We start from the raw sequence: 24855 nt of genomic DNA, 5'->3' as shown, positions 1-24855 counted from the left end.
TCAATAAGGAGCACACGGTCATCCCTCAGGAATCTATGACACTGAGCAGGCCAGTGTCATTGAGATCAAGCTTTAAGAAGCTTTGTACCAAAATCAACATTTTGACCCTTTGGTGTTTCTCTAGAAGCTTCTACTGTATACTGTGAGGGCTGGGGAAAGTCAATTTTTAGACTGGAGAAATGTCACTAATTAGATTTGCCTCTCTTCTGTTGGAGGAGGAAATTGCAAAGGATTGATTGGACAAATGAGAACGAGGAATCACAGAATAAATTTTATTTCTTACTTATAAACATCTACCCCATGGGGTTTGTAGACCACAAAGCCTAAACTCTGCAGAATACTGTGCTTTCCCCAGGACGATCTGGAGAATTATACTGGCTGTGACTAAAGAATTTCAATACATTTCCATTAAGAGAGCAGCACAGCCCATTGAAGTGAATGCGACAGCCATTTTGAATTTTGTCTTTTTGCTACCATTTCCTTCTTGGTTGGAAAATCCCTCGTACATCAGCAAGGCTGAAACACAGCATTGCAGAATTATAGACCATAAACTGTATTCCCAGTGAAAGGTGATAGAACACAAAAGGATGTGGACATTATGTGTAAATACAATGTTATGGAGGAAACAGCAAACCATTCTAAAGAATAGCTAGGCTTTCCTAGTCTATAACTCGTGCTCTCCATCCTCACCAATTCTGTCATGGCATCTCTGTTGTTTCAGCAGGACCCTAATTATATCCCCCCCAGGATGATGGATGTCCTTTAGTAAGGGAGATCTCATCATTCCAAACTGTCTGGCCTATATGTAACTCCTGTAGACTTCAATTCCCACCTTCCTGGCTCCAACAAGTTTACTCAGAATGTCAAAAACACAAGGCAGTTCTAACATTGGGATATACCCAATGTTATTTACTGAAGCAAAATACTACACAAATAACAATACATTACAGCTTACTCATACAATGCTTGCAATTGGAAGTGAACCCATTTACGTGGAGGATCAGATCAAAACAGGTGCTCACCCTGCTCTGTCTCAATCTCTAGTTGCTGATTAGACATCCTCTCCTGAGCTAGCTTACTGTTTTTACTTTTTATTTCAAAATATAACTTATTCATAAGAAATATAAATATGTATATACATAGCCATGTGGTTCTGGACATATCATATCAAGGAAATAAAACCATTGGAGTTTGACTGTATCCAACAAACTAAAGACATCTCTTACATACACAAGATTATGCATTTGAGGCACTGGGAAGGTCCAATAACTGAACATACCCCTATTTAACTGCCGTCAGGTAGGCTTTCTCATACTCTTTTCCAAACAAGCAAGACATTATGTTCAAACTCTGACATTGTTCAATCTCCAGCAATTTGATCAGTTTGACTACTGGCCTGACTCACAAATGTGTGTCCCATTTTCCAGGGCCAGCTTGACCAATTAGTCATTACTTGTTTCCCTGGAAAGGGGCTCTTCGCTTGGTCTCAATGAACTTTGACCTCACGCTGAGCTTGCTCACATTGCTGCCACCTTTACATCATCCAACCAACCATACGATATTTGCACAACAATTCTGTGTTGAAGCACACTTCGTTTAACTGATAAATTGTCACGTTATCTTCTAGTTCACTGAGTCCGATTTAAAACGAGACTCCAACTTTTCAGGGTTGCTGTGACAGTTTAGATCATTACTGATCAACTTCAAACACTTGTTTAAACTTACACACATTACTTCAAAAAGACACAGAAACGTTTGAACTTTTATAATCATTAAGTCATCATCTGACCATTGACATTTGAACAGACCAGATTTCATCTCACTTTTTCTCATTTCATTTCATTTCAGCTAAACCAGAAAATTTTAGGTTGGTACCAACACTATAGATCCGCTGGTTTTCTTATCCCATCTGGCCTATATATAAAACTCCAGATCCAGACAATATATGGTTCACTTTTAACAGCACCGTGGAATGGCTTAGAAAGGTTTTCAGTTGTATTCAAGAAGGTCCTGGGGAGTGTTGCTGAACAAAGAGACCTTGGAGTGCAGTTTCATAGCTCCTTGAAAGTGGAGTCGCAGGTAGATAGGATAGTGAAGAAGGCGTTTGGTATGTCTGCCTTCATTGGTCAGGGCATTGATTACAGGAGTTGGAAGGTTATGTTGCGGTTGTACAGGACATTGGTTAGGCCACTGTTGGAATATTGTGTACAATTCTGATCTCCCCGCTATAGGAAAGATGTTGTTAAACTTTAAAGGGTTTAGAAATGATTTACAAGGATGTTGCCAGGATTTGAGCGATAGGGAGAGGCTGAACAGGCTGGGGCTGTTTTCCATGGAGCAGTATTGGCTTGGGGTGAACTCATAGAGGTTTATAAAATCAGGAGGGGCATGGGTAGGGCAAACAGCCAAAGTCTTTTCTCCAGGGTTGGGGAGTCCAAAACTAGAGGGTATAGGTTTAATGTGAGAGAGGAAAGATTTAATAGGGACCTTCAGGGCAACTCTTCATGCAGAGGGTGGTGTGTGGAATGAGCTGCCAGAGGAAGTGGTGGAGGCTGGCACAATTATAGCATTTAAAAGGCAACCGGATGGGTATATGAATAGGAAGGGTTTGGAAAGATATGGGCCAAGTGCTGGCAAATGGGACCGGATTAATTTAGGATATCTGGTTGGCATGGATGAGTTGAACTGAAGAGTCTGTTTCAGTGCAGTACATCTCTGTGCCTCTATGATGCTGAGGTGATTTGTCACCACCTTCAAGCTTGGTTCACTCCGTTGATTGGATGACTGGTTTGTAATGCAGAATGATGCAAACAACATAGATTCAACTCCTGCACCGGCTGAGGTTACCTCTGATAGTCTCTCCTTCTCAACCAGCTTCCCTCAACCCCCATCGTGCCTGAGGTGTAGTGACCTCGGGTTAAACCACCATCAGTTGTCTCTCTCCCTCTCTCTAAGGAGAGAGCAGCCCTATGGTCTGGTAGGGTAATAGTGACTTTATTCCTTACTCAAGGGGAATTCGGGACAGGTGATAAATGCTCTGCCAACCTCCCCAACACTGGAAGTGAATATGAAAAAGTAATTAGTAAACCTGAAGGATTTTCATTGGGCGAACCACCAAATCCTAACGATCATTTGGGACTGGAGGAAGCGCAGTGTTCAGGGGAGAGGGCACACATGCTGATTGATGAAGGGACCATTGGCTGTGGCTCCAAACGACAACCTGTAGACTCAGGGTCACATTCTGGTTGAAGTTGGTACTTGGTCTAAATGGCAATGCCCCATTACTTCATGAGGAGAAAGTTAGGACTGCAGATGCTGAAGGTCAGTGTCGAAAGTGTGCTGGAAAAGCACAGCAGGGTCAAGTGGCATCCGAGGGGCAGGACAATCGACGTTTTGGGCATAAGCCCTTCATCAGGAATCAGGATGAAGAGCTTTTGCCTGAAACATCGATTCTCCTGCTTCTCGGATGCTGCCTGACCTTTCCAGCACTACAGTTTCGACCCTCATTACTTAATGAGGACTGGCCATTAGTGTTGATGAGCCTCTAAGCATGAGCAGCTATGAAAGGCTTAGGGTAAAAAGTCTCTTTAATTTCTGTCCAATCCATTCTTGTAGAGCCTCATTGGAGCTTTCAAGAGATTAAAAATAGATTGTGTTCTGATTTTAGCAGGGAGTGTGCTCAGTGAATGTAATCAGTGTCCAAGGTTCAGAGGAGCAAGAGTTGTTATATCTATTGTATCCTTATCTTTCAGGTTCACAAACAGTTTGGTGTACCTTGGGCTTATCTTGCGTTTAGGAATCCAAGGAGGTGACAGTTACACAGACCTCTTTGTCGTGGGTGCAGTGGAACTTTTAGCAACGATTCTTGGCATTCTGATGGTCGATCGTTTTGGACGGCGCAGACCCGCGTTGATCTCCAACATACTGGCAGGAACCTTGTGTCTATTGGCGGCATGTATTTCACTCGGTAAGGGCCCAACAATTCTGTACAGAAATGCTGATTCCTGGAACTTGTGAGAGAAACGTTAAACCGAAGCCTCAGGTTTTGCTGAGCTTCAATCATCTCCTTGAACCAGCCCTTTTCGCAATGTGGAAACAGATGCCTGGAATAGGTTTCAGCTCTTTATTCAGAAGGTCACTGTTTAAGGCAGAGCTTCAGCCTTCCTGTACTAAATGTATAGTGGGACATGGAGCTGACAGGCTCCTTGTATTATCGTTGGAAATGTGATATGAGAAGAAATGTTTTCACCCAGCTAGTAGTTAGGAAATAGAATACACTCCCCCCGCCCTGGAGGCAGGTTCAATGCTCTCATTGGCTGATTGCTCAGATGGACATGATGTGGCAAGGAGAGGGGGAGAAAGCTGAAGTTTGCACTGTGCTCCACCTATGACACAGGAAGCTCCCCCCCTTTTGTGTTGTCATCTCTATGGACCCTAGGACCTTCCAGCCACTCTTCATTACAATTCAGCCCCTTTATACTAATATTAATAGCCCCACTTTTCCACCAGAGCCCACGACCTTCAAATTCCCCTTGTCCTTCTTGGCTTTACTCCCTCCGTATGTAGATGCCAATGTTACTATGACCTGTGTGACCCTTCCTCCACCACCCCTAGCCTTCCATAACTCCCAGGTCCCTCCTACTCACTATGCGGGCCCCACCCTGCTATTTCCAATTGCCCCCCCCCACCCCCATTCCCTCAGTAGTCTACTCCAGTGATGTCCAAGCCCAGTCTTTAGTTGTCCATTTTCCCCAGTACTCCATGGACTGCTACGCGATATTTTTGAGCAAATCTCCAAGACTGACTTGACAGGACAACCCTAACAGAGCATGACCCAGTCCCAAACTGATGTCTCCACAGCTCCCTGAGTGACTTTGCTGTAATCCCCGCCATGGTTGCACTTGACCTGGGGGACTGTCTGTGCGCTTAGCCCCAGATGGTGGAAGGCCAACTTCCTGACTATGTCCGAACTCCTGAACTGGACTCAGACGTGTGCCTCATTTGAGCATGGCAGTACCCTCTGACTGACTGTCTTGACCCCGCTATGGACTGCTCCCCTCCAACTCTCGCACATCACCCTTTTTGTGAAACACATGTAGACCGTATGCAGCATAAACTCTTGGCACATGCTGCAGATGTGACGTTGATATAGCGTGGAGCCACACAGTGGCATGTTTAGTGCTCCCAACAATGACTGCACTGAAGCACAATGAGATGAAGAGGCTGTAAGCCCGTAATTCAGTGCTGAATTCTGTGTCAGTATGCGGAGAGGGCAATGCGAAGTAGACAGAGGCTGGCAACTCAAAATAAGACATGTACAAAGTTAGTGAGTGCTGCGAATGCAAAAAGCGATCCTTAAGATGTATCCTGTGCAGATGCATGAGGTCTGTATTTCACTGTATTTCACAAAGTTACTTGACAGAAGCATGCAAGCCATCTTTGACCCTGCACTCAATGGCAAATTGTGGAAGGGCTGAACTGACATGTACATCGGACCAAGAGCTGACATGGTGATATGGGGAGGCTTGTGATTTGTCGATGCCAACCTGCAAGGGGTGAAGGGTCTATGAAGCTGGTGTGTACGGAACATGTTAGATTGTTGTTATTTACCTGTTTGGATTTACATGTTGGGAGCGTGTGTCATCTAATTTCTCAGGGAAGGAGAGAATTGGAAGTGGCCGATGGATAAGGCAGGTTTGGGCTTTGTTAAGATGCCAATGAATAAAATAAGGCGGCAGCCATTCAATGGTGAGATTCTAAGATTTCCATTGAAGGGAAAATTACAAAACTTCTCCTTAACTTTAAGATTTTGATTTTTAAAAATTCTCACCACAGTTTCCTACCTTAATATTACTCACACCAGACCAGGGAGGGGAATATTACACCCAAGAGTCTGAAAAACCCATGTTGCTAATTAGACAAAGCAATGTATTAGAACTGGAATTAGAAATTAGTTTTACTGTCACATGTATTCACGTGAGTACAGTGAAAAGTTTACAAGTAGCCAGTTATGGCACCACATTAGGTGTCAAGATATCTTGATACAGATTCTTGAGCACAAATTTTTAGGGAAAAAAGTTAGAAAAGTTAAGAAATAAAAAGTCCATCAATAAATTAGAAAATTAGGGAAATAAGATTTCAGAGTAACAGTCCTCCCAAACCGAACGTCACCTTGAGGCCGGGAGTCTGAGTCCACACTGAGGCCGGGAGTCTGAGTCCACACTGAGGCCGGGAGTCTGATTCCACACTGAGGCCGGGAGTCTGATTCCACACTGAGGCCGGGAGTCTGATTCCACACTGAGGCCGGGAGTCTGATTCCACACTGAGGCCGGGAGTCTGAGTCCACACTGAGGCCGGGAGTCTGAGTCCACACTGAGGCCGGGAGTCTGAGTCCACACTGAGGCCGGGGGTCTGAGTCCACACTGAGGCCGGGGGTCTGAGCCCACACTGAGGCCGGGGGTCTGAGTCCACACTGAGGCCGGGGGTCTGAGCCCACACTGAGGCCGGGGGTCTGAGTCCACACTGAGGCGGGGAGTCTGAGTCCACACTGAGGCGGGGAGTCTGAGTCCACACTGAGGCGGGGAGTCTGAGTCCACACTGAGGCGGGGAGTCTGAGTCCACACTGAGGCGGGGAGTCTGAGTCCACACTGAGGCGGGGAGTCTGAGTCCACACTGAGGCGGGGAGTCTGAGTCCACACTGAGGCGGGGAGTCTGAGTCCACACTGAGGCGGGGAGTCTGAGTCCACACTGAGGCGGGGAGTCTGAGTCCACACTGAGGCGGGGAGTCTGAGTCCACACTGAGGCGGGGAGTCTGAGTCCACACTGAGGCGGGGAGTCTGAGTCCACACTGAGGCGGGGAGTCTGAGCCCACACTGAGGCGGGGAGTCTGAGCCCACACTGAGGCGGGGAGTCTGAGCCCACACTGAGGCCGGGAGTCTGAGCCCACACTGAGGCCGGGAGTCTGAGCCCACACTGAGGCCGGGAGTCTGAGCCCACACTGAGGCCGGGAGTCTGAGCCCACACTGAGGCCGGGAGTCTGAGCCCACACTGAGGCCGGGAGTCTGAGCCCACACTGAGGCCGGGAGTCTGAGCCCACACTGAGGCCGGGAGTCTGAGCCCACACTGAGGCCGGGAGTCTGAGCCCACACTGAGGCCGGGAGTCTGAGCCCACACTGAGGCCGGGAGTCTGAGCCCACACTGAGGCCGGGAGTCTGAGCCCACACTGAGGCCGGGAGTCTGAGCCCACACTGAGGCCGGGAGTCTGAGCCCACACTGAGGCCGGGAGTCTGAGCCCACACTGAGGCCGGGAGTCTGAGCCCACACTGAGGCCGGGAGTCTGAGCCCACACTGAGGCCGGGAGTCTGAGCCCACACTGAGGCCGGGAGTCTGAGCCCACACTGAGGCCGGGAGTCTGAGCCCACACTGAGGCCGGGAGTCTGAGCCCACACTGAGGCCGGGAATCAGTGCTGGCTTTCAACATGGACATTGTCGACGCCTCCCGAAGACAAGAAGTAAAAAGATAAAGATGAAAATCATGAAAAGAGAGGGGGTAAAAAGAAAAGAAGTGCATGGAGAGTACAAGCCCTGCCTCAGGAGTCTTACTCTGCCACCATTTTGGAGACATAAAGAAGGATATCTTTAAAGGTACAGGAACCAACCAATTGCATTTCATTTCAAGCTTTTATTGAAGTCTTGGTAGATAAGGGTGTGAATAATGCATTTCTTTCAGATGAGGACTGACCTGGAAGGGACCTCTGCTGCCTTATCATCATTGATGCTTTAACATGCTCGACCACTTTTACACAAAGAGGAGAAGGTGGTTGCAATGATCATTAATGTTCCATTACTTCTTGTAAAATCTGTCTGACTGCTCTTCCTATAGCTGATCAGAGAAGGTCTCTGGCGCTCAATCACCAGTGAGTGGAGTTGCAGAGTCAGTTCCTGTATCCTGTTAATGGTATGGGTCTCTGTCCTTACATGGTCACATAGCTGGTTTGCAAACAATGTCCCCTTTCTCTGTCTAACTTTATTGGGATGTACTTTCACAGCCTTGAAACGGTGGAGCCCTTTAGGAATGTTTCAGATCTCAGCTTTTTGATAGTTAGTTCCCTTAAGCAGGAGGCAAAATCTCATCCGACATGGGCATAGGTAAAGCAAGTAGCAAAGGTCTTTTCCTGTAGGTTAGGGGAGTTCAAATCTAGGGGCCATATTTGTCACGTGAGAGGAGAAAGATTTAGAAGGAACCTGGAGGGCACAGTTTTAACACAGCTGGTTGTTCATATGTCGAATGAATTGCTGGAAGAAGTGATAGATGCAAATACATTTACAACAGTTAAAAGACAGTTTGACACGTACATGAATAGGAAAAGTTAAGAGGGATATGGGTCAGGAGCAGGTAAGTGGGACTAGTTTAGTTTGGGAAACTTGGTTGGCATGAACTAGTTGGATTGAAGGATCCGTTTCCGTGCTGTATGACCCAACCCCTCATCTCTCCGTACCAAGGGGTGAATTCCTGGTCAGTACTGTGTTCATGATCCTGAGAGGATATTGTCATTCAATTAATGTGGTTGACATCAGGAGTTCGGGGTAATTGGCCTAGGTCGATGCAAATCTCATTATTTTCCTGTTGCGGCTTATGTCTGAATGGAAAACCATAGCATCTTAATCAAGATGAGTTTTTTCTTTGCGCAGTCACTTGGATACTAGTCTCTAAAATGTGTTGATATAAAACCTGGCTGCTATCTGAATGTACTGAGGCAAAGTGAACTCTGGTTATTAGGAGGCAATGCCAAATCTGGTACATGGTTGGCATTGACATTGGCAAACTGTACATACCAGTCCAATGCCATGTTTCTGTGTACTCCCTTCACTTACCACAACACTTGCTAGTTAAGTCTCTTTCAACTGTCAAACATTTTTACCTACATAATTGAAGAGAATTAACAGCAGGTCAGATCTGCGCTCAAGAGAGAACAACAAGCAGTGAATATGCTTTCAGATAGGAATCTCAAGGAAAAAAAAGATTGGTGGACCCGGAGTTACAGTTTTCTGCTAAGTTGAGAAGAAGGCAGAAGACTGCTTTACATCAAAATCCCTTGTGATTGATTTTTCCACCGCAGACAGCATAAAAAAGACTGGAGAGAATGTTGAGATATGTTTTGAAAATCAGGTATTTTGATCATGATTTGGAGATGCCGGTGTTGGACTGGGTTGTACAAAGTTAAAAGTCACACAACACCAGGTTATAGTCCAACAGGTTTAACTGGAAGCACTAGCTTTCGGAGCGACGCTCCTTCATCACCAGATGAAGCTAGTGCTTCCAAATAAACTTGATGTTGAGGTGTTTTGATGGTTGCTTTAGGTTTTAGGCAAATATTGTCTCCCCAGATGTGGAGCTTTTCCTAAAGGTTTGATTCAATTGGAAGGGTGTGGTTAGTGTTCAATGGACGTCATGTACCCAAAGTGACTGACTGCTCTGCTGTGTTACAATCTCTACGTTTCACTCGACATTCTTATATCAGTTTTGTTTTTTCATCTCAAAGATATGCACTGGCTCAAAAGTGCCGTTGCCACATTGGGCAGATGTGGGACAACTATGTCACTCAGTATCCTCTTCCTTGTGACCAATGAGCTACAACCCACATCAATAAGGTAACTCATAAAACCTTTTTAATGTTTGTACATTGAATGAAGAAAAGATTGATGTGCCATTTCAGTTTTGTACCCATAACCCTTTCCAATGTTTCCAATACCCTGAGAGATGTTTTCTAACCCTAATGGTTCAATCTTTACAGGCAGAGCATTCCAGAATCATCGCTCGTTGCAAATTGGAAAGAAAATCCTCCCCTCATCCACCTCCTCCTGTGGGATGGCATAGTGGCTCAGTAGTTAGCATTGCAGCCTCACAGGGGTCCCTAGGTTCGATTCCAGCCTCAGGCGACTGTCTGCGCGGAGTTTTGCATGTTCTTCCCCGTGTCTGCGTGGGTTTCCTCCGGGTGCTCTGGTTTCCTCCCACAGTCCAATGATGTGCAGGTCAGGTGGATTGACCATGTTAAATTGTCTCATTGTGTCCAGGCCTATGTAGGCGAGATGGATTAGCCATGGGAAGTACAGGTTTATAGGGCAGGGGAGTGTGGGTTTGGGTGGGATGCTCTTCAGAGAGTTGGTATGGACTGAGTGGCCTGCTTCCACATTGTAGAGATTCTATGATTACTCTGATTACTGAATTTCCTGCCAGCAGAAACATTTATTCCTATTGACTCTTTTGCAATCCCCCAAAATTTGGACAGTACGACAAAAATCCCTTCTTGCCTTTCTCCTGTCCACAGAGAAAAAGGCAAGGTTTTTCTGTGCCACTGGAGTGCAGCTAGGACCGGTCTGAATGGCCCTCACTGCACCATAATAACTCTATGGAGTGAACTAATAGTGTGTCACTCCTGAGGTAAAAAGAGAATAGTAAAGATGACAAAATAGGCTGTATTCAGGAGGGTTTGCTGGAGAAATGAAGGAAATAAGGTAGCAGTACCTTTTTTTTCTGAGAAGATTAAACAGTTTATGTCCCATCGAAGGGCAGGAAGCTGATTGTGTCATGATTCTGTTTAAAACATTTCCCAGTGTGGAAAGTGACCCATTTTCGGAAGGGTGTGAGTCCAGGTCCAGGAAGTCTGCAGATTCGGTCAGGGTAGAGTTCAGGGTAGAGTCTCCTATCGAAGAGCGGGTTTCAGTTCAGCGGGGGTTCCTGCTGCGGGAAATGTCCCAGATTCAGTTGGGGCAGAGAACAGGTTGTGTCCCGTCGAAGGGCAGAGTGCAACACAATTGAGTAGAATACAAACCCAACTTTTCGTTAAGGCAGCCTGATTTACCAACCCTCAGCCGTATCCTCCCCACCTTTCCTGTTCCTGCCATCTTGATGCTGCTGATGCTCTGACTCTCTTCCCTCATCTGCTCTTTTCTATCTTTCATCTCCTTGTCTATCTGTGACCTTGTCCTTCAATCTCTCACCATTTGCTTCTCTCTCACCTCTTTGTTTCGGTTCCATTTTATTTGTCTGCTCTTTCTTTTCTCAGTGTAAAATGCTAATGAAGTATTTGTTGTTGCTTTAAAACAACAGGAATTTCGGTGTTTCGGTTTGTTCATCCCTGAGTGCCATCGGTGGGATTGCTGCACCGTTTGTGCTCTTCAAATCGGCCATCCTTTGGAGCGAACTACCTCTGGTTATTTTTGGTGAGCCTTTTGAAAGGATTTAACTGAATGAATCCATTTTATTCATTTTTTTGGAGAACGGAACTATTAAGTCAATTCTCCCTAAGAAGTTAAAACTACATTGGAGGCAACCTCAATAAACTACTATTGAAAATGGCAGAACTAAACTTATTCAATTTTTGTTAGGTAAATGCATTAAGGATTAAGGAACCAAAATGGATAGGTAGCATTAAGATATGAATCATCCATGACCTTACTGAGTGATAGAATGGACTGGGAGGGCTGAATGGTCTCTTCCTGGTACTCCGCTAGATGATCCTTTATCTCTGAGATGTCCTTTGTGGAGGAAGTTATTATTGAATTCAATGTGTGACCCATTACAGAACTGGGAGAGCCAAGCTGCTGTGTTGAAGTAATTACTTTCTTTCTTGTAGTATGGTGGATTCCTGGACCAGATAATTACTTTTCAATTGGAACAGACATTTTCTTTTAGTGCAGAATCATGGAAGTTCATACCAGGCAATTTCTTTTTTTATGAAGTGTCCTGAACTTGTGGATGTTGGTCTGGCTCCAATACAATCATATTCGGCTCATCTCCACTTCCTATAAACAAATCTGTGCTCTCAATCTACTGATACATCTGAAGTGAAGCGCAGAGTCATAGTCATTCATGTCTACAGCATGGAGTCAAGCCCTTTGGGTCAACTTGGACATGCCACCCAGTTTTCACAATTAATCTAGTCCCATTTGCCTGTGTTTGATCCATATCCCTCCATATCAATCACATCCATGTACTTGACTAAATGTTTCTTAAATGACAAAATTGTACTCACTTCCACAACTACCTCTGGTGGCCTGTTCCAGACACTCACCACCCTCTGTGTGAAAACATTACCCCTCTGGACCCTTCTGTATCTCTCCCCTCTTACCTTATACCTAGGCCCTCTAGTTTTAGACTCCCCTACCAAGAGGAAAAGCTGTTGGCTATCTACCTTGTCTATGCCTTTCATGATTTTATAAACCTCTATAAGGTCACTCTCAGCCTCCTATGCTCCAGATTAAAAAGTCCCAGCCTATCAGTCGCTCCGTCTAACTCAAGCCTTCCAGTCCAGGTAGCATCCCAGTAAAACCTTTCTGCACTTTTTCTAGTTTAATAATATCCTTTCTATAGTAGGGCAAACAGAACTGTATGCTGTACTCCATATGTGGCCTCACTAACATCTTGTACAGCTGCAACAAGATGTTATATACTCCTATACTCACTGCCCTGATTGATGAAAACTATGGCGAAAGCCTCCTTCACCACCCTGTCTACCTGTGACTCCATTTACAAGGAGAAAGTGAGGTCTGCAGATGCTGGAGATCAGAGATGGAAATGTGTTGCTGGAAAAGCGCAGCAGGTCAGGCAGCATCTAGGGAACAGGAGAATCGACGTTTCGGGCATTAGCCCTTCTTCAGGAATGAGGCCTCATTCCTGAAGAAGGGCTAATGCCTGAAACGTCGATTCTCCTGTTCCCTAGATGCTGCCTGACCTGCTGCGCTTTTCCAGCAACACATTTCCATCCATTTACAAGGAGCTATGAACCTGTACCCCTAGATCTCTTTGTTCTATTACCTTCCCCAGGGCCCTACCATTGACTGTGTAAGTCCTGCCCTGGTTTGACCCACCAAAATGCAACACCTTGCATTTATACTTCAACCTATTGATTAAATCGGACACCTTCGTTCACTGTCTATGGTAGTCCTTGTGGTGGTGAATGAGATATTTTCACATTCTCAGACATATTACTGGAGGAATGGTGCCCACTTGCTACTATCCTTTGGACTGGCATATCTGCTTTGGGTGACAACAAATCAAAATGTTCTGATGATGCATAATGGGGTAGGTTAAATGAATTATTTATGATTGAAACAGGGTGGGATAGTGGCTCAGTGGTTAGCACTGCTGCCTCACAGCACCAGGGTCCTGGGTTTGGTTCCAACCATGGGTGACTGTCTGTGGGGATTTCTCATGTTGTCCACATGTCTGTGTGGGTTCCCACCAGGTGTTTCGGTTTCCTCCCATAGTCCAAAGATGTGCAGATTAGGCGGATTGGCCATGATATAATGGCAAGGGCTGCGCAGGCTGAGTGGATTGGCTGTGGGAGATGCAGGGCTCCAGGGATAGGGTAGGGGTGGGAGTCTGGCTGGGAAGCTCTTTGGAATGGACTCAATGGGCTGAATGGCCTGCTTCCATACTGTAAGGAATCCATAAAAGATCTCCTGGGAAGCAATGACCATAACATGATAGAGGCGAAAGTGAGTTCTGCAGATACTGGAGATTAGAGTCAAGAGTGTGGTGCTGGAAGGGCACAGCAGGTCAGGTAACATCCAAGGAGCGGGAGAATCGATGTTTCAGCCAAAATCCCTTCATCAGGAATGTGATGAAGCCCTTCACCATAACATGATAGAGCTTAGCATTCTGTTTGACAACAAAAAACATGAGTCGGAATTGACAGTGAATCCATTGAGAACCCATAGATACCCTACAGTGTGAAAACGAGCCCTTCACCCCACAAGTCCACACCTATCCTCTGAAGAGCATCCCACTCAAACCTATTCCCCTACCCTAACCCCTGACTAATGCACCTAACTTACACATCCCTGAACACCACGCGCAATTTAGCATGGCCAATTCACCTGACCTGCACATCTTTGGACTGTGGGAGGAAACTGGAGCACCCGGAGGAAACCCACGCAGACACGGGGAGAATGTGCAAACTCCACACAGTCAGTCACCCGAGGGCAGACTCGAACCCGGGTCCCTGGCGCTGCGAGGCAGCAGAGCTAATCGCTGAGCCACTGTGCTGCTAAACCAAATTATAAAGGAATGGAGACAGAATTGAGTGATGTGGACAGGAAAGGAATTTAGCAAAGAAGCTGGTTGAGGAACAATGGCCGACATTTAAGAAAGTACTTCCTGATTCACAATATGGACATATTCCGTGAGAAAAAGGGATTCTAGGAATGGGATATGACAATTGTGGTCAACCAAGGAAGATAAGGATGATATCATATTGAAAGAAAAAAATATATGCAGTGTGGCAGTGATTAATGGTAAGACAGAGGATTGAGAAAGTTTTCAAAAGCTAACAAAATCAACCGAGAAAAGAAGTAAGGAGGGAGAAAGTAAACTTTGAAGATAAAATAGCAAATCGGAACACAGGAACAGGAGTAGGTCATTCAACCCCTCGAGCCTGTTCTGTCATTTAATAAGATCTTGGTGGTCTGTGGCCTAACTCCTTATAAGAGCCTTATCCCTTGATTCTTTACTTAACAAAAAAATTTATTGTCACAGGTTTAAAATGAGCAACTGATCTAACACCCGCTGCCATCTGTTGGAGAAAGTTCCAAATCTATACCATCTTTTGGATGTAGAATTGCTTCCTAACATCTCTCCTCAATGGTCTGGCCCTAAGTTTAGACCATATTCCCTGGTTCTAGAATCCCAATCAGTGGCAATAGCTTATCTGTCTTTTCCTGTTAGTATCTTCGATTGGATCAGCCCTCAACCCTCTAAATTTGAGAGAATAACCTGAAAATGGTCAGTAAGAGCTTCTTTAAATATCTATGAAGAGCAATAGAGATTCCAAAGTGAATGTGTGTCCCCTAGTGAACGTGGCTGGGAAAATAACAGTGTGGAATCAGGAACTGGAAGAATCATAGAGCCATAGAATCATACAACATGGAACAGACCCTTCAGCCAAACTAGTACATGCCAACCATGTTCCCAGACTAATCTAGTCCCATCTGCCTGCGCATGGCCCATATCCCTCCAAACATTTCTTATTTATCTACTTATCTAAATGTCTTTTAAATGCTGTAGCTGTCCCTGCATCCATCACTTCCTCAGGAGGTTCATTCTACAAACCAACCACTCTCTGTTTAAAAAGGTTGCTCCTCATTGCCTTTTTAAAACTTTCTTCTCTCCTCTTAAAAATATGTCCTCTAGTTTTCAACATTTTAGGGAAAAGGCTTTTACTTTTCAACTTATCTCTGCTCCCCCATGATTTTATAATCTTCTGTAAAATCACCTCTCAACCTTCTATACTCCAGTGAAAAACATCCCAGCCTATCCTATAACTCAAACTCTCCATTCCTGCCCATATCCTTTTGGCGCCCTCTCCAGTTTAATAGTATCCTTTCTATATCAAGGTAACCAGAACTGCACACGAAGCTTGGCATCATTAAGCTGAAGCAAAGATGCTGGAAATGTGAAACGAGAACAGAGATTGCTGGAGAATCATCAGGGTCTGGTAGCATCAGTGGAGAGAAAGCAGAGTTAAGGAATCCAGTCCAGTTCTGAACAAGGGTCTCTGGACTCAAAATGTTAACTCTCCAAAGTTAACCAAAGTTAACCAAACGTTGTCTCCAAAGTTTGTATCAGTGTTCAGGGTGGACTATTAGTATTCCAAAAATGCTAATTAGTCAAGAACAAAAGTAGGAAAAGGAAATTCTTGCGAAAGAAACAGTACCAGGGAAGTGGAGTGCAGATCTCCCTCATGTCTGCTGTGTCTGGGCCAAACGTCAGGAACTGTGCAGGGCAACTCCAAATTGACAGTGCTCGCCCTGGTACACATCAGATTTTCAAAGGTGGTGCATGGGCAAGAGATACCAATGAATTCTAGGATAGCCACTGAAAGGTGCATTGTTCCAAGGATGGCACGTGAAAAGATGGGACAGAAATTGGAAGTCAGAGACTCCGAAGATTAATGAATTAACAAAGCGAGTTTGGTAAGGTACCAAGTGAGAGTACCTGTTAAGCTTCACAGGTAGAATGTCTCCAAAAAACTGCACGCAACTTAGTCTTCATCAAAATATGTAAGATTCCATCCTTGGTGTTCTAGTTCGTTGCTTTCCTTACTTTTCTCAGATTATGGTCAGTCAGACATTAACCATTGTTGCCTGGTTGCCGCATTGACAACAGTTATTGGTTGGGCACACAGAGGCAAAGTGTCAAATCTCTATCAACTAACAATTAGCTTTATGAGTTTACACCATTTGGTTAAGAAAGGGTTAAAAGCAAGCACGCAATCCATACAAGCCGAAAATCTACATCCACACACACTAGGCTTCTCTGATGTTCCCTGAACAGTCACAGAATATAAAGGAGTTCACGCTGGCTGGGCGATCCCTCGCTGCACTCTCCACGCTTCCAACTTTCCTTTCTTGTTAATCTCTGGAGTTTTCGCTGGCTGCATACCCGGAATCCTTCATTTATGTCCTTGATCCTTATCTTCCTGAACTGTGATGTCTCGCTTTCATTGGCTCTGTCAAGCCTGTGACCTTTTGTTATAGGATCTGGCCTAAGGCACTGCTAGCATTACCTCATTACCCTTCCACCAAATAAGGATTTGTACCTTATGTCACTTCCCTTGCTTTCCTCTGAGTCGAGCTAATTCCACCCAGCACAAGCTAATGGCTGGGGCTCGGGTTACTTCAGTTCACAAGCTGCTGTTTTTATGTGTGAGCAGCCTCTGGCTAACACCATCCTAGAGATTAAATTGGTGATAATTCATACTTCATCATAACTTGTGGAAAAGTCGGGTTTAACGTCCAGTGCACTATTCCCACCTGGATTGCGACAAGAGTTTGAGCTGTTAGATCCAGGATCTTTAAACATAGACAGTGTGATATTGGATAAGATTAATTGGTAAAGGATAAAAGGACAGAAACAAGATGTCATGCTGTTCCTTAAGGTAGCATTGGAAGCAGTGAAAACTATCCCCCATTTAAAGGAAATAGAGCTGACTCTTTTACAAGAATTAACAAAGTTAAAGGCCGTGGAATTGGCAAAGTGGGTAAAGGTGGAATTCCCTGCAAAAACTAGGAAGGCAGAGGTAATGAACATATTAGCACAGGTCTTGGGACTGGTGCAAATACAAAAGTGATTAGGTATTCCAAACAGTGAGTCATTGGACATCATTCTGATTGGGTTACAGTTAGGGAAACTTCAGCATGAAAAGGGATTGAGGTAGCGTGGGTGAGAGACAGAAAAGGAAAGAACATTGCACTTGGAAAGAATGGAGATGGAGAGACTTGAGCTTGAGAGAAAAAGAGGAAGAGAGTGAGAATCCCTGAGGTCGGAAAAGGAACGTGGAAAGGGAATTTGAGAGGCTGGAAATTGAATTACATAGGGGAATAGACGGGAGGAAAGAAAAGGAATATAGCTTTAGAAGATTGCAATTAAAAGAAAAAAAACTCAGATGGAGAACAGCTTCGCCACAATCTAAAGTAATGTTTAATTCAAAGGCAACACAATTAAAAGTTAAGGAAAAGGATGTGGAATCATTCATTTGAAAATGAAGCAAAACAAAACAGCTGAGTACATTAAGTAGAGTGCATTAAGTTTATGCATCAGAGGACTTTCCTGTGAATTATGACATTTTAAAATAAAGGTTGCTCTGGGTCTGATGAGTTTATTCCTGAAGTTCCTGAGCCAAAAGTTTTGAAATTTAAGGAAGCTGCCTGGGCAAATATAGAAGCAAAGAGGTGCTTCTGCAGCTGTACAGGGCCCTGGTGAGACCACACCTGGAGTACTGTGTGCAGTTCTGGTCTCCAAATTTGAGGAAAGACATTCTGGCTATTGAGGGAGTGCAACGTAGGTTCACGAGGTCAATTCCTGGAATGGCGGGATTACCTTACACTGAAAGATTGGAGCGACTGGGCTTGTATACCCTTGAGTTTAGAAGATTGAGAGGGGATCTGATTGAGACATATATGATTATGAAAGGATTGGACACTCTGGAGGCAGGAAACATGTTTCCACTGATGGGTGAGTGCCGAACCAGAGGACACAGCTTAAAAATACAGGGTAGACCATTTAGGACAGAGCTCAGGAGAAACTTCTTCACCCAGAGAGTGGTGGCTGTGTGGAATGCTCTGCCCCAGAGGGCAGTGGAGGCCCAGTCTCTGGATTCATTTAAGAAAGAGTTGGATAGAGCTCTCAAAGATAGTGGAATCAAGGGTTATGGAGATAAGGCAGGAAGAGGATACTGATTAGGAATGATCAGCCCTGATCATGTTGAATGGCGGTGCAGGCTCGAAGGGCTGAATGGCCTACTCCTGCACCTATTGTCTATTGTCTTATCTGCATTGAACTTGAAAGGGTAAAACAAAATAATTTTTACCAGTGTAAATGGACATTAGGGGTAAATACCATGTCTGAAACGCTTAGAGAAATCAGACTTTTTGAAGAATTTAAAAACTCACTAATTTTTTATAACTGGAACCTATGGCGCAGACCAGAAGGTAGCAGCTACAAAGCAGGTAGCAGCAATGGATAATAATCATGAGCTGATCTGTAAAACTAAATGTATTTTCTGTCACCCCTGTAAACCCAAGAAGGATAGAAGGTGGAAGAGTAGAAAGGAAGGCAAGTAGCTTGGGTAAAGAAGAGACATCTGGGAATGCATCAGGAAGAAAGGGACTGAATGTGGAAGTGAGAACCGCGGCCTGAAGTATTTCCATTCTGACAGAGTGGGACCCTTTCATTCAGAATGCTGGAAGTTGAATGGGAACCCCATGGCACTTAATGGAGTTCATAAGAATGAATTTGAGAAGAGAACACACAAAGAAAATGCAGCAGATCAAATTGTAGCTTTGGCTATAATCAGGAAAGTGGAGGATAAAAACTACTATAAGTGCAGGTGAGGTGAATAAGTTTGATGAGAGATATGAAATGTCTTTGTCAAAAGGGAAGATAACCTTTTTTTCTTCAAATAATACAGCTAAACCCAAAACTATCTTAAATGAAACAGGAGCTATGCAAACTGTTTTGCAGGAGAATGTCTTAGTTTTTTTTCTTTTTTGGGAGTATATTGAAAGCCAAAGTCCTAAGTAGCATTATAAATGGAGCACACACATTTGTACAAAGTGCATTTGGAATGTGACTTGATGTCTGGAACAGTGGTAATGGACTAGTTCAGTAATTACCTGCGGATGGAGTTAACTTATTTCTGGGTAATGATTTGGTGAGAGTGAAAATTATTAGGTTCACCTCTCAGCACAGAATGTCTAAGTGAGGTTAAGAGACAGAACGGTTAGAAGAACAAGCTCCAGGTATTTTTCCCTCATGTGTAGCAATTTGAGCAATAACTAAACCAAGTCCATGAGGAGAGGTCAAAGTAATACCACAAACAGACATAGCCAAAACTTTCTTTAAGGAAGGGGATAATTCATGAAATATGTCTTCTTTAATTGAAGTTCAGAAAGCAGCTTGAGGTTAAACAAGTAAACCTAACCAGTTTGCTCTGGAATTGGGATGAAAGATATTGTGGAATACCATTCTGCTCGGTATGAAGTTGTGGTGAGGAAGCGAAGACACCCTTCACAGATCTGCAGGTGAGGAATGTGTGGTTGTTCATCAGAGTGTTAGTACCCAGATTTTACAATACTGTAAAACACGCTGCACATGTCAGGCAGTAGTGAAACCTTAATGTGTTTTCAAACCATAATACCCTCCATGTTTTGAAGAACTATTCAATTGAGGATTAGTAGATTGTGTATGAAAATTACTGAAAATAAATGCAGCTCATCAGTTTATCTCTCAGACATTATTCATTTAAAGGCAATTGCAGCTTTTGGAATATTGCGTGCAATTCTGGTCTCCTTCCTATCAGAGGGATGTTGTGAAACTTGAAAGGGTTCAGAAAAGATTTACAAGGATGTTGCCAGGGTTGGAGGATCTGAGCTACAGGGAGAGGCTGAACAGGTTGGGGCTGTTTTCCCTGGAGCATTGGAGGTTGAGGGGTGACCTTATAGAGGTTTATAAAATCATGAGGGGCATGGATAGGATAAATAGACAAAGTCTTTTCCCTGGGGTCAGGGAGTCCAGAACTAGAGGGCATAGGTTTAGGGTGAAAAGGGAGAGACATAAAAGAGACCTAAGGTGCAACGTTTTTACACAGAGGGTGGTGCATGTATGGAATGAGCTGCCAGAAGAAGTGGTGGAGGCTGGTACAATTGCAACATTTAAAAGGCATCTGGATGGGTATATGAATAGGAAGGTTTGGAGAGATATGGGCCGGGTGCTGGCAAATGGGACTAGATTGGATTGGGACGGGTTGGACCGAAGGGCCTGTTTCCGTGCTGTACATCTCTATGACTCTACAGCTAAGATAATTAGGACTGTTGTTTTTCCTGACAAATTAATGAGTTGGACCTTGCTGCGCAGGGAACAATTTCAAACGTTTGCTGATGACATGAAGCTTGGTAGAATTGAAAACGATGAGGAGGACAGTATGGAATTCCAAAGGGACATTGACAGATTGGTGCAGGGAGTGACAGATGCAGAAACGTGTGAGCTGATGCACATCGATTGGAAGAATATTAGGAGTCAATATATAATGGGGGGACAATGCCAAAGGGAACAGAGGGACGGTGTGTGTACGTGTGCGGATCATTGAGGTTGTTAAAACAGGTGGAGAGAGTAGTTAATAAAGCATAGAGCATTCTTGGGTGTTGTTTCAGAGAGTTAAATGTTTTATTTATTAATCAGGGATAGGTTGGTAAAGCATATCCTTTCATTACCATTTCCCCAGTGTGTGATAAAGGAGCAATGTTGCCACTCATCCCAATATTCCTTTTGGCAACAAACTGCTTTTTAGTTTCACACTTTCCAATAGATTAGAATTTAGAATTTTCATTTAGAATTTAGTATTAAAAATTTATTGTCATATATATCATTTACAAGAAAAACACGATGAAAACTGTTACAATTCGCCAAACCATGGCACCTATATTAATAACAGAAATAAACTCATGAGTTACAAAAAGTAAATTTAAGACAAAGTTATTCGAAGTCCAGTTAAAATCTCCTGGTCGATCAAGAGATGCTGCACACAGCCGGAATGGGACGATGTACATAGCCGGAATGGGACGATGTACACAGCCGGAATGGGACGATGTACATAGCCGGAATGGGACGATGCACACAGCCGGAATGGGACGATGCACACAGCCGGAATGGGACGATGTACACAGCCGGAATGGGACGATGCACACAGCCGGAATGGGACGATGCACACAGCCGGAATGGGACGATGTACACAGCCGGAATGGGACGATGTACACAGCCGGAATGGGACGTTGCACACAGCCGGAATGGGACGATGTACACAGGCGGAATGGGACGATGTACACAGCCGGAATGGGACGATGTACACAGCCGGAATGGGACGATGTACAGAACCGGAATGGGACGATGTACACAGCCGGAATGGGACGATGCACACAGCCGGAATGGGACGATGTACACAGCCGGAATGGGACGATGTACACAGCCGGAATGGGGCGAGGCACACTGCCGGAATGGGATGATACACACAGCCGGAATGGGACGATGTACACAGCCGGAATGGGACGATGTACACAGCCGGAATGGGACGATGTACAGAGCCGGAATGGGACGATGTACAGAGCCGGAATGGGACGATGTACAGAGCCGGAATGGGACGATACACACAGCCGGAATGGGACGATGCACACAGCCGGAATGGGACGATGCACACAGCCGGAATGGGACGATGTACACAGCCAGAATGGGATGATACACACAGCCGGAATGGGACGGTGCACACAGCCGGAATGGGACGATGTACACAGCCGGAATGGGACGATGTACACAGCCGGAATGGGACGATGCACACAGCCGGAATGGGACGATGCACACAGCCGGAATGGGACGATGCACACAGCCGGAATGGGACGGTGCACACAGCCGGAATGGGACGATACACACAGCCGGAATGGGACGATGCACACAGCCGGATTGGGACCATCATCCACAAGGACAACGACACAGTGGGATGAAATCCGCAAAGCCAGAACAGCAGAAAACCTGGGCTGAAAGTCTCCGACGAAAACCGCCACCAAGAACTACAGTTAAAACACCAAGCCATGGGATCACTGGATTGTTCGGATCACCGGGCCTTCGGATCACTGCTCCATCAGAGACCACTCCACAGGGCCGAGACCACCACACCGGGTCACACTGCTCCAACAGAGACCACTCCACAGGGCCGAGACCACCACACCGGGTCACACTGCTCCATCAGAGACCACTCCACAGGGCCGAGACCACCACACCCAGGTCACACTGCTCCATCAGAGACCACTCCACAGGACCGAGACCACCACACCGGGTCACACTGCTCCAACAGAGACCACTCCACAGGGCTGAGACCACCACACCCGGGTCACACTGCTCCATCAGAGACCACTCCACAGGGCCGAGACCACCACACCGGGTCACACTGCTCCAACAGAGACCACTCCACAGGGCCGAGACCACCACACCGGGTCACACTGCTCCATCAGAGACCACTCCACAGGACCGAGACCACCACACCCGGGTCACACTGCTCCATCAGAGACCACTCCACAGGGCCGAGACCACCACACCGGGTCACACTGCTCCAACAGAGACCACTCCACAGGGCCGAGACCACCACACCGGGTCACACTGCTCCAACAGAGACCACTCCACAGGGCCGAGACCACCACACCGGGTCACACTGCTCCAACAGAGACCACTCCACAGGGCCGAGACCACCACACCCGGGTCACACTGCTCCATCAGAGACCACTCCACAGGGCCGAGACCACCACACCCGGGTCACACTGCTCCATCAGAGACCACTCCACAGGGCTGAGACCACCACACCCGGGTCACACTGCTCCATCAGAGACCACTCCACAGGACCGAGACCACCACACCCGGGTCACACTGCTCCATCAGAGACCACTCCACAGGGCCGAGACCACCACACCGGGTCACACTGCTCCAACAGAGACCACTCCACAGGGCCGAGACCACCACACCGGGTCACACTGCTCCAACAGAGACCACTCCACAGGGCCGAGACCACCACACCCGGGTCACACTGCTCCATCAGAGACCACTCCCCAGGGCTGAGACCACCACACTGGGAAGCAATGTTACTCCAGACGGCCACACATGAGAAGGTCTCAGTTTGATTAAATGTAGGGTGGATGAATTTGATATTAACTACAGTATCGAAACGAATTGGAAACATGTAAAAACAGAGAAAGAAAAGAAAAATAGTCAAGGTGAACGGAGTAGATGAGGAACCGGCTCCTGTGCTGAGGATCCTGCAGGCTGCGCTGCTGTTCCACTGCCACCATCTTAATACATTAGCATCCCTCATGGTCTCAAATGCCTTCACACATTCAGATTTCTTCGCAAAGTCGTCACATGCTTTCTTTCTGGATGCACCTACTACAAGCACGAAGATGCCGGCTCATGTAAAAGTTAAAGCAAGAACCATAGCCGAGTTAAACCATAGGTGTTTAGCCACAAGCTCTCTCATCACAGGCTTGGCAATCACAGCAGAAGATGTGGCTTATTCTCTCTTGTTCAACTGTGAGCTTTCCTACTGGAGGAACCAGGCCACTCCTAAGTACACCCAGTGCCAAACCCTCACAAAGGACACAGAGTGTAAGAGTAAGGAGGAGATGTCAAACTTGTACAAGATGCTTGTTAGACCTCAGAAGGAGCATTGTGCACAGTTGTGAGTGCCACATTGTAGGAACAATGTGAGACATCAGAGACAACATAGGATTGATTTACAAGAATGATTCCAGGATTGAAAAACTTCAGACTGAAGAGGTTGCAACTGTTCTCCTGGGACAGAAGGAGGTTGAGAGAAGCCTGGGTAGAAGTGTTCAATCTCGTGAGCACGGCCGGACAGAGTAGATAGGATAAACCATTCCCACTCCTAAAGGAACAAGAATCAGTGGGCATAGAATGAAAGTGATGTGCAATAGGAGAAGGGTGATGTGGGTGGGAAAACCTTTTCGGTGTAACAAGATGTTAAGGTATGGCCTGGAAATGTCAGAGGCAGGTTCAATTGAGGCATTGGCTGATTACTTGGGCATATCACTACAGCAAGGGTATGGAGATAAAAACAGGAGGTTGCCATTAGGTCGTGATGCTGGTTTGAAAAGCTGGTCAGGAATGATAGGCTGAATGGCCTCCTGCCCTGCTGTAAACATTTTGCGATTCTATATTTGTGCCAAAACTCAGTTCTCTTTTTTTATTCATTGTGGACTATCTAATGAAAAAAAAACTAAAATTCCAGCTTGATGTTAAAACTTTTCAGGGCACCATCAGCAATTTGAGTATAAAATAATTGACATTAACTGCTTATTATCCTCAAACCCAGGGAGCTGCAGAGAGATACCATCACATGCTTCAGACAATGTTTGAGACATGGATACCCACAGGATAGGGACAAAGGATTACATTAGATTAATTACTTCCAGATGTTCCCTGAATTAACCTAATGCATTTAATTGATCTATGGTCACAGGATAAGAGGTCCAATTAAATTGATTAAAGAAAGGTTTTTAAGGCAAAAGGAACAAAGCTTCAGTGTTGGATTGTATGGCTATGTTTTTAGACAGGCTCACATGAATATGTACAAAAGCACAGGAACATTTAAAAACTCCACAGATGGATGAATGTGTGGACAGATCTGCAATAGCTAGATCATTTCAAACAGGAGGTGAAGTGTTAGTGTTATAAGGTGAACCTTTGAAAGTGAGATTCACTGGTTCATACAAGGTGTGAATAAAGTGATTTATGGCAGG

The 24855-nt window shown here is 45.4% G+C and overlaps 1 protein-coding gene across 1 annotated transcript in view; it reads left to right on the top strand.

Moving 5' to 3' along the window:
- LOC122552992 (solute carrier family 22 member 3-like) overlaps positions 1 to 24855 on the top strand; it is a 43108-nt gene that overhangs the window by 14844 nt on the left and 3409 nt on the right. Inside the window, exons 7-9 of the mRNA XM_043696347.2 lie at positions 3753 to 3967; positions 9543 to 9651; positions 11111 to 11223. Coding sequence (XP_043552282.2) covers positions 3753 to 3967; positions 9543 to 9651; positions 11111 to 11223 — 437 coding nt within the window. The remainder of the gene's footprint in view (positions 1 to 3752; positions 3968 to 9542; positions 9652 to 11110; positions 11224 to 24855) is intronic.

The sequence above is a fragment of the Chiloscyllium plagiosum genome, unplaced genomic scaffold (assembly GCF_037043375.1).
Source record: "Chiloscyllium plagiosum isolate Xiang-an unplaced genomic scaffold, Cpla_swu_hap1 HiC_scaffold_10, whole genome shotgun sequence".
Taxonomy (NCBI): domain Eukaryota; kingdom Metazoa; phylum Chordata; class Chondrichthyes; order Orectolobiformes; family Hemiscylliidae; genus Chiloscyllium; species Chiloscyllium plagiosum.
The sequence above is the reverse complement of the archived record's forward strand: the minus strand, read 5'-3'. Positions and strand labels throughout refer to the sequence as shown.